General features: G+C 36.2%; 1 protein-coding gene across 5 annotated transcripts in view; it reads left to right on the top strand.

Annotated features, from left to right (window-relative positions):
- Gk (glycerol kinase) overlaps positions 1-10,736 on the top strand; it is a 71,542-nt gene that overhangs the window by 26,934 nt on the left and 33,872 nt on the right. For 4 of the 5 annotated variants that reach the window (XM_028765038.1, XM_028765036.1, XM_028765037.1 and 1 more), the window contains exons 5-8: positions 4,736-4,812; positions 6,390-6,527; positions 9,212-9,321; positions 10,086-10,152. In XM_028765038.1, coding sequence (XP_028620871.1) covers positions 4,736-4,812; positions 6,390-6,527; positions 9,212-9,321; positions 10,086-10,152 — 392 coding nt within the window. Of the gene's footprint in view, positions 1-1,274; positions 1,359-4,735; positions 4,813-6,389; positions 6,528-9,211; positions 9,322-10,085; positions 10,153-10,736 lie in introns of all 5 variants that reach the window. The other variant, XM_028765039.1, reaches the window with a different exon arrangement.

Below are 10,736 nucleotides of genomic sequence, written 5' to 3'. Positions count from 1 at the left end.
AGAGAGAGAGAGAGAGAGAGAGAGAGAGAGAGAGAGAGAGAGAGAGAGAGAGAGAGAATGTTCAAGAGAGATAGGTTTTAATTTTCCTACCTTTCTTCTCATTAAGGGCCTAACTTTTGGCATTTACAATTCTTATATTATTGAAGGGAAAGAAGTCAGTAGGATTTTGTAAAACTCTGGTGGTCTTTGCTTATGGTATGTTGGATAATATGGAATCTCCTCTTCATTTTACTACACTACAAACTGCTCAGGACAAATTGTCTTTGAGGAGATTTACTATATGCTTTATGCTTAGCCAACCAGACATAGATGGACAACAGGGATTTTTTTCCATTTTGTTTCTTACATGTGTTTGCTTCCTGTTGTGATGATTAGCCAAAATGTACAGAGTTGTGTGATTTATTAGTCAATATCCTCTAAAGATGATGGTTTCTTCTCTGCTGTGTATATCACTTAACTATCTGGTCCATGAAGATTGAGGCAACTAAATTTCTCTTCATTTGTAAAACTTTTATCTGGACAAACTAAATGTACTGTACATATATTAGATGTGACTTTGTTCACACCATCCAAATTATTTTTGTAAACTATTTATCAGATCCTCTGGACCATTAAAATTCCAATTTAATTAGTCTAAATAAATGTCATTAGTACCTTCTAGGAGTGGGTCTATATAGTATTTTGTGCACCCTAGAATTTGTTTCTCTGCTATGTATTACTTTATAACCTTGGAGGCTAGCAGTTAACTATGTCCTTAGACAGTGTTGTTCCTCTCTGTGGAAATGATTTTACTTCCAGCTACCCAATGAGGAAAGTACTTTCTTGGGATTGTGCTTTCCAAAAATAGCTCTTTCATGTCCTGCAGCATATGACCATGGCAGGAACTATATAGCATGTTCTCTGGTAGCATACCTTTTTAACATCCCCTGAAGTTGTGCTCCTGTAATATATAATGCATGATTTTGGTTCAGCGGTTTTTTGAATTATGTTTGCATATATGTTGCCAAGTAGGGAAGAATCCTTCTGAACAAGAAACACATACTTACATGGTTTTCATCCAAATAGAAGTACTAGTGAATGAGACATCCGGACTGGACTTTCTTTGTTCCCCTTCTACTCTGTGTCTCTTCCGTTTCTTTTTCTACATTCATGTGTAGAAAACCATTCATTCTAATGAACTTGCCCAAATATCTGGCATCTCAACACAAGCATACAGCGACCTTGAACCTGGCTATCTCTAGCATGAATTGCCATTATTTCTCCTAATGCTCCAGCTGCTCCAGTTTCTCCTGGCTCTTCAGTTCCAGTTGCCGTTGTCCCCTCTGGCTCTTCAGTTCCAGCTGCTGGTGCTTCCTCAGGTACTGGTGCTCTGGCTATTGCTCACTCTCCAGCCTTCCAACTCAGACATGTTGGGGAAATTGACTGCTGCCGTCAGATCTGGATCTTTCACTTCTTTCAATCTCAGAAATTACCTACACAAGGGGCTCAGTCCTCCAGCTTGGGGATCTTCTCTTTGGCTTTTGGTCTCTTGTTCTGCAAATCTAATTCTGCCATCTTAGATTCTGTAATGAGTTTTCTAATTGTTTTGTTCTTAATTCAATTAATCTTGAACCTTTGTGAGTTGTTTTGGTAGTGTATCAACCACTGACATCTTTTCCTTTGCAATTTGTACTAATTCATTCTGTGTACTCTAATTGCCATGAACTCATTGATTGCACAAAGTAAATATCATGGCTGCCTCCTGAAGTCCTGGAACAGTTGAAGGAAAGGGTTTTAGATGCCATCCACTCTGGCACCCTTATTTTATATTTAGGAAATCCAGGTCAAGAAGGGTTAAAAAATTGTATAAGTCACGAAGCTTGATGGTAGTGAAGCCAAACTTAGAACTTTGATTTCATGATTTTACATTCAGTGTTTTGATTCTTTGAGGAGAGGATTTAGTTCTGTGGATAGATACCATTGTAGTCAAGCATAACTACAAGCCTGGTTAACTTGCCTTTGTTAAAGAACAATAGAGTCATAGGACCACTGAGACTCCTAGTGCTACCTTATTGACAGCATTTGGTTTGGTTTTGAATTAAGTAACTAGAGCACATTGCTGTTCTGAAAACATGCACTATAAAAGACTTACTCACATATTAGTATTGTGTTCGATAACTTGGAATACTCACAGAAAAGTACATAGGCTCAACTCTGGACTAGACTTGAACCAGAATCTTGCATGGTAGGTTATGGTTAGATAAATAAAGTTTTCTAGGTGGTTCCTTTATGCTTCCTAAGAGAGAACCATTACTGTGGAATTCTAGTAGTGGTTTCTGGAAAGGAAGACACTTATTTTGAGACAAATTTGTGTGTCCTCTTCACAAATCTCCTGTCCCAGTATTGTGGAGTATGGGGCCCAGCTTTCAGCTCCCTGATAACTGTTGTGTCCAGTAAGATGTGAGTAACTAGGGACTGGTGGTGAAGAGTCAGTAGAAGAACACTTGAATGGCATTTGTAAAGCCTCCGGTTCATCTCTACCCACCCTTCAGTGAGAGGGCAGAGCAGTGGGGGGGAAGGGGGAAGAGAGAAAGAGGGGGAACACTAGGTGTAGGAGGCTTACATGATCAAACAAGAGGCTAGAAAGCCAAGCCAATGGATTCCAAATCTATTTAGACACCTCTTTACGAAATGCATTTTATGTCATAATTCAACAAACCCATATAACTGAAACAAATGTTTGCCAAATCTACATTTGTCCTACCAAGTACAATGAACTCTAATATTAGCTATCCTAATCTACCCTATTTAATTTTTTGAAGTAGTAATCAAAACTCACTACATTGAGTTTTAAACTCATAGCTCACTATAGTTCAAAGCACTGAGGATTAAGATGTGCTCATTCATCAAACATATTCCAGATTTAAAACCTCTCTTTGAATCCTTCCATTTTCCCCAATTATTCCTGTTAATCCAATAACATCTGCTAAGGTTGCTTGTCTGGGAGGAAAGTCTATTTTTGTCACCATCACATAATGCTGTTCCTTATAAAAAGTAGCTGGCTCTTGTTCCTTTGATGTGGGAGATGTTACCACCTCTGATACTGTTAAACGTTTGTGTCCTGTGACAGAAAACTCAACTCCAACTAAGTCAAGTGGGGAAAAAAGCGATTTATTTTACTAATGGATGCAGCCACCCACTGGTAGCTTAGTTTAGGTTTTGATTCATTCTAAATACAGATGAAATGGCTCCTGACATAACAGACTGACAAATCTTCCCTCATGAGCACAGCAGGCCCAAATGACACAGTGCCAAATGCAGCTGAGAGAAATGGCAGTTGCAGACTGAATATAAATCTCAGTTGGGTGATTTGGCCAAGGGATCTCTTGTGTAAGAATTTAGGGTTCATGCCCCAACCCTGATACTTGAGGTAGGGTGAATTCTCAGATAAACCACATGGCTGAAGATTATGGAAATCTAGATCCCCAAAGGGAATTTGAGATGATGCTTCTGGTATAAAGAAGTGCTGGGTACCATATGCTGATCTTACCAATAGGCCAATCTGTTTTTGTGGGTTTTACTATCTTATTTTCTTGGTTGTCATGTGGGTCATTTGCTTGCTCCTTTTTCTACCTGTCAAAATCAGTATTTTATCTGGAAGTCTCCAGTTAAAATCTCATGGGAATTAGTCCTATCAAAATGAAGCACACAGCAATTTAAATAATTAGAATTTGTTGAAATTTACCACAGGAAAGAACTGATTTTTAAATGAAGAGGACACAATAACACATTAAGTGAGTCAAACTAGGTATCTGTCAGCATTAAAAAAAATGTAGTGTGCAAGCTTGCATTACCTCCCCCAGAATCCTTTAAATAGACTATGGGCCTTGATTTTTTTCAGGAGGCATCTGAGCATAGTTAGTATTTAAAAATACCAAGTTATCACTACAAGTTTAAGCTATAAAAGTTAAAAGCAATAGACCCTAACTTGAAAGAAAAAAAAAAAAGGTAGCAAACCTAGTTTCTGTTTGTTACTTATGCAATCTATTATGTAGTTTTTAGTGCTTTCTATTTCCCAAGCTTCTGCCACGAATCAAAATGAGATATTTTCTCCTTGGGGAACAGAAAGCTGGTAACAAATTTAGTAAAGAAAATGGTGGTTCATAAGAGTTTTCCCCATATTATCCAGCAAAGAAATGAGCTGTAATTAAAGAAAAATCTTTTAATGATTTCATATTATGCATCCTTTGAAAGATTTTAATGTAAATAAACATCTTATACAGAAGACTGAATCCTTTATTACTTCAGTAATAGGATCAGGTTCTCTCCTTAGTCTTTGTCACAGTCTTCTCCCAAGGTTTTTAAGATATGCATTTTATCCTGATCTGAGTATCTTGCACTGTCAACTAGCCTGCCCGGGTTTCAAGTCTTCTGTCCATTCATGTGTGTTTAGAAAATCCATATTCCAAATACTCTTTCATAGTTTTTATTTTTTTCTTATCATCAAAATAAAAGCCCTAAGGTTGTATTGTTCTTATACTTTGGATCTATAATTTTGCATAAAAGCTTTCAACTCTTCTTTGTAAATATATTTTCTTCTAACAGTATGTCCATTCATTTTTAATCTTCTAATTTCTGTCATTTAAATTTTAATTGCTTATGGAAACTAATCAGTCTCCTTTCTATGACAGTGATTTCCTAGGCTTTCATTTTTATGAAGTTCTTCATATATATATTATTATGTTTTGATCTATAGTGTGGCTTGACCTAAGAACCCAGTCTACTGTTGAGAACCTTAGCAAAAGAATTCCAGGAAATAATAATTTTGTTAAGGTAAGAAATCTTTTCAAAAGTACAATGTAAGAATGTTTGTTTAAAAAAATTCACAGATTTCATGGTCTATAGCAATATGATTATTTTATACAACTTATAGTATATTTCCTTCAGATATATGGGGTCAATTTAGTTCTTAACCTTTCTGTCTTTCTTGTTCTGTAAGGTAACTGAAATTATAATACCTCAAGAGGACAGATTGGTAGAGATCATATTTATCCCAGTAGCTTAAATCCAATTCCCCAAGGGTATTTCTTTAATTTACCCATAGAATCCATCAGCATAGTTTCTTATTGAAAGCTTTGGGGTGATTTTAGGTGTGTGAGAAATCAGGGAGAAAGTAAATTAGGCAATATTCTAGACCTTCACTAAAGATCTTTAAAAAAACCAACAACTTTCTTCACACAAAGAAGAATAAAATATGTCTTAAGTTTAGAACTCCAAAAGAAGTTGTTTTTTCTCTCTGGTGCTTTGCTTTATTTTGTTTTGGTGAAATGTGTTCGCTTTTTATTTGTCAGTGGGACACACATATTGGTTCTTAGATCTGAAATTAATGTTCAAATACCATTGATAATTACAGGCTAGCAAATAATCTCATGTCTGTGCCCTTCCCTGCCTAAGTAGTTTCCATCTTATCCTGCCCATTTATTACCTATTGATTGCTTTGTTACCCTTCAAACCCCTCTATTCCTCCATCTGCAATCTCCTTCAAGGGTTGCATACTTTTCTCCGCATTGTCACTGCAGGCAACTATTACACTCCCTACCTGCATCATTTTAAGACTTAGTGTCTATTAGCTTTGCAAGATCCTTGTGAGAACATCCTACAGGATGTCCCTCTGTGGGATGACCCTGCCAAGTCAAATAATACGTCCATATATTAACATATTTGTGATATGTTCTTTTCTTCCATTATTTCTGATCATTGATTCTCCCTGACCCCCAAGACCAAATTCTTAAGAAAGATCAATAAGCATACATGAGTTTCATCTTTACTCCCCTTTAACCTTTACCCATTCATTGTATTTGTTGACTTTAGTCAGCTGCTTTCTAATGTACAGCAATTTTGGCATGTCATTGAGCTCTGGTACCAATACGTTTGTATTACTCTGTTATTTGAGTATGTAGGTATGCACACAGAATATAGTATGTTATTAAACTATGTGTTTGAGAAATATAATTTTCTTATTATTGATTTATGAATAGTCAAATATCACAATCTACTGAACAAAGAAAACTAAAGTACAGAATTTTGGTTTAGGATCTACAGATGAGGAATTTATTGCACAATGGCATTATATTGTTACTATCTAATTAGAAGATGATGTATTGCTTAGTTTTCTCTTTACCCTGCTTACGTGGCTGCACTTTGAACTGCCAACATAATCACTCTGATCTTTGTTCATGAACATGCTTTCTTGTACCATGGGCTAGAAAAAGTACTTTCATTTCAAAGTCCTTCAAAAGGGATTCCCATTAGAACTACTAACCTGTTTACATTTGGTTGCATTCTTTTGTTTAGAGGCTTTGTTTTCAACTGTGCTAAGTATAATTTACTGACTGAACTTTCTGTTTTAGTCTAAGACAGGCCTTCCACTTAGCACTTACTTCAGTGCAGTGAAACTTCGTTGGCTCCTTGACAATGTGAAAAAGGTCCAAGAGGCTGTTGAAGAAAATAGAGCCCTTTTTGGGACCATTGATTCATGGCTTATTTGGGTACGTTTAAATGTGATGTATGCATAGAAAATGTTTGGGGGGATTTTTTTTAACTGTCCTATTTTCTATCAAAATTTGGACTTTTACTCAGCATCATTATTGGGAAAAACTACTCAAAAGGTAGCAAGCAGAATGGCTCACCCTCCATTTGAGAGATATTTTTTATCTATTTTTCTTTTTATTTTTCTTTTTTGATTTGAGTGACAGTGGAAGATAATTACAAAAACCATATTTGATAACTCTTATCTTTTAGGCAGGTAATCTAGGTAGCTTCTCTCTCATGCCTATCATTTTCTTCTAGCCCACTAGCCATTTCTAAGAAGAAATAACTATTTCACGCAATAAAATACCTACACTTCTTTTCTCCTTCACTGTCAACATTTGATACCTTTCTTTTTTGGAATTATGCCAGGATATGAAACTAAACCATAGCAGGATTTTATATTAAAATATTTTGTCCAGGGCTGAACACAGGTCAGTAATAATTAGCATTTTAGATATTTATATGACCCATTTTTCTGGTTGTGGCTTTTGAGAAACAATCTCAGTATATAGATCAGACTGGTCTGCAGTTCACTGTGTAGACCCTGTTGGACTTAAACTTCTTCCAATCCTCCAACCTCTGTCTCCCGAGTCTTGAAATGCACACATCACTACATCCAGCCATTTCCAATCTGTCTCTCTCTGTCTCTGTCTCTCTCTGTCTCTCTGTCTCTCTCTGTCTCTCTCTCTCTGTGCCCCCCCCCCCCCCGATAGGATTTCACTATGTAGCCCTGGGTGATGTAGACCTTGCTGTGAAGACCATAGATATCCACCTACCTCTGACTCCCAAGTTTTGGGATTATATGTGTATGCCATCACACCTGGATTGCAATGTAGATTTTTTTTTATTTTTTAATTATTTTATTATTTGTGTCCATGGGTATTTTGCCTGCATGTATATACACCATGTGCATGCAGAGTCCTCTGAGGCCAGAAGAGGGAGTCAAATTCTTTGGGACTAAACTTGATATAGTTGTGAGCTGATGTGTGGGTGCTGGTGATTGAACCTGGATTAATGCCCTTAATTGCTGAGTTCTCTGTCCAGCTCCTCAATATGTATCTTTATAGTATATGTCCTTTTGTGGTTTATGTTCTCTCTCCCTTTTTATCCCTGTTACATTTATTATGGGAATTTTTTTGTTAATGTGTCCCCTATAGGCAATATTGTAGCCAACATGGGCAATACAGTAAGCCAACTATAAGATCATAAGCCTGTGTGCCAATCTTGCTTCAACTGTACTCACATAATTCTATTTGTGAATACTTTAGTAACTATGTGAGGAACTTTTTCAACATTTGTGGGAACTTCCAGCTAGTATTGTCTTTATTCTCATTTATGGAATCCATACAGCAGGTCTTTTAGAACATGTCCTACAAGAGTTAGTTATCTTTTCCACTCTTTTATAGTTGGCCAGGGAATGTATACTTGGTGCTTTGTAGAAGCCAACTGTTTTCTCATGTCAGTCCCAGTTGAATGAATAGCTCTAGCAATGGCCTTGAAGCAGAATGATGTAGAAAATGGGGACTATGACCTGCAGGAGACAGGGAGGAATATCTTGGGGCTATACCCCATGGGATGCTACTGTTCTACCTTTGTTCTTTTCTTGCTTCCTTCTTCTTATACTAGAAGGAAGGTACCAGTGCTTCCCATGGTGTTATAGAGAGCTTAAAATTCTGTTTTCAAAATAGATGCAAAAAGAGGTGTTATTGCCAGGCAGTGATGGCGCACGCCTTTAATCCCAGCACTTGGGAGGCAGAAGCAGGTGGATTTCTGAGCCTGGTCTACAGAGTGAGTTCCAGGACAGCTAGGGCTACACAGAGAAACCTTGTCTTGGAAAAAAAAACAAAAAAGAGATGTTATTAAAAAAGAAAATGTGAATAGACAGGTTTTCTATAAATCCTAGAAGAGGTAAATTCCACCTAGTCAATGATTGTAAAGCTCTGTATTTTCTAAAGATAGAAGATTAAAAAACAAAACTGACTTTTGCTTAACTAGGAATTGACTACAATTGGATGACTACAAAAGCCACATGAGTGAGGCTGTGAATACTTGAGTTGCTGTCAATTTGAACTGTGATATATTAGAAATATAAAATGCACACTGGATTTCAGATTTAAGACCAAAGAAAGCAAAGTGTAGTAATAACATTTTTATTAATTATAATGTTCATATGTTATTTTAGATATGATATAGCAGCTAAATAAAATAAGATAGAATATAGAAAATACAGTTATATTTTATAGCTCTACTTGTTTTTAATGTAGCTACTTTTTTAAAAAAACATTTGTGGAAGCATGAGGAGAATGCCTGTCATGGCATTTGTGTGGAGGTCAGAGGGACAACTTGTGGGAGTCAGCTCTCTTTTTCTACTATGTGGGTCCCAGGAGTTAGCTCAGGTCCATCAAGCTTAGTGTCAAGCGCCTTTACTTGATGAACCATCTTGCAGGCCCAGCCACTGGACATTTTAAAATTACATGTGTAGGTCATCTTATATTCTTGAGTGCTGCTGAGATCTCAATTTTTGAAATGTTTGGTTCTTCTGCTTGTTTTCTGTATCCTGCTGCTGACAGTTGCCCTTGAGAACATACATATATAACTGCAGCTTAGTTCAGACTTAATCTATTCCTTTCATTCTATCTAGAGTTTAACAGGAGGAATCCATGGGGGTGTCCACTGTACAGATGTAACAAATGCAAGCAGGACGATGCTTTTTAACATTCATTCTTTGGAATGGGATAAAGAACTCTGCGAGTAAGCTATACAGTTTTATTTTATGTATTCTTTTGTACATTTAGAACCTGAATCATATTGTTTGCAAAAGGTCATTGTATACTAACATTTATTATTGATATTTCAACTACAGTATGTAAGTCTGTATTTGTATGAGGGTTTTGTTTTGTTGTTTGGGAGGCATTATTGTGGCATAATATGTCACTGTAGCCCAGACTAATCTTGAATTTGTGGTGATTCTCCTGCTTCACAAGGTCTGGGATTATAGGTATGAACTACTACACTCAGATTCTATTGTATGTGTGTGTTTTAACTTTATATATTATATGTGGGTGTACACACTCACATTCCAGAACACAAAGGCCAAGATTTGGGTATGTAGGCCAGAGGGCACCTGTACAAGTCAGTTTCTTTCTGCCCTTTGGTTTCCATGTATCAAACTCTGGTCCTTCAGTTCCATGGTAAGTGCCCTTACCTGTTGAGCGATATCACCAGCCATGACTATTGCACATAGAATAATCAGGTCATATTAATTATTCTTTATGGGTTAGTCTCTTTTAGAATAGTTCTTTGCTTTCTGAGTGTGCTTTAAAATTTATACTGATTTGGTTCATTAAGTTTGGACTGTTAAATACCCAAACATACAGCTATGTTCTCTCCACTCATGTGTTTGTCAATATTGAATTCTGTGATCAGATGCACCTATTTTCTAATTATATATATTTAAACTATTTCTATATGTTTATTCAAAACAGTGTTTTATACCCCAAGCTATTCTTTTTCAGATTTTTTGGAATTCCAATGGAAATTCTTCCCAATGTTCGGAGTTCTTCTGAGATCTATGGACTAATGGTAAAGTAAATAGTAGGAGGAAGGGATTTCATTAAAAAAGAAAGACCCTTGCCATTTAGAATTCAGCAGTTAACTTTATTATATTTTATAGCTTGGGATTTGGGACTTTCTCTGTGAATGTCAGTAGTATGTAAAATAATAATTTAATGTTTTTAAATGGCTTTATAACTAAAAACTTCAGAGTCCTTACTACCAAGTGATGTTCTATTTATAAACTTTAATTGGCTTTCCTTTCAATAATATTGTTTTGTCATTTGAATATTAATATTGTAAAGTACTATAGATAACCTAACTCAAAAGTGGTGTAGGAATGCTTGAGATAGTTATCCAAATAACTCTGTGATGTCTGCTTTTAATTTAAAGCAGGTACTAGTCACATCTTAATAGTGTTCCTCTTCCAAGTTAATCCCTTTTAATGGCTAAATCATTGTTACATATTTCCTTCTTTGTCATTTTGGAACAATTTAACAAAGAAACTGAAAGCAATGAATCTGTTTCTAAATTAGGTTGCTAATTAAGGCGATTTCCTTAAGGGCATTTTCCTTAAACCCAGAGGGAGAAAAGTAAGTGTGCTTAGCATCTTT

Source organism: Grammomys surdaster, unplaced genomic scaffold, assembly GCF_004785775.1.
Source record: "Grammomys surdaster isolate TR1022 unplaced genomic scaffold, NIH_TR_1.0 148, whole genome shotgun sequence".
In the NCBI taxonomy this organism is placed as follows: domain Eukaryota; kingdom Metazoa; phylum Chordata; class Mammalia; order Rodentia; family Muridae; genus Grammomys; species Grammomys surdaster.
Note: the sequence above shows the minus strand (reverse complement) of the source record. Positions and strands in the feature narration are given on the sequence as shown.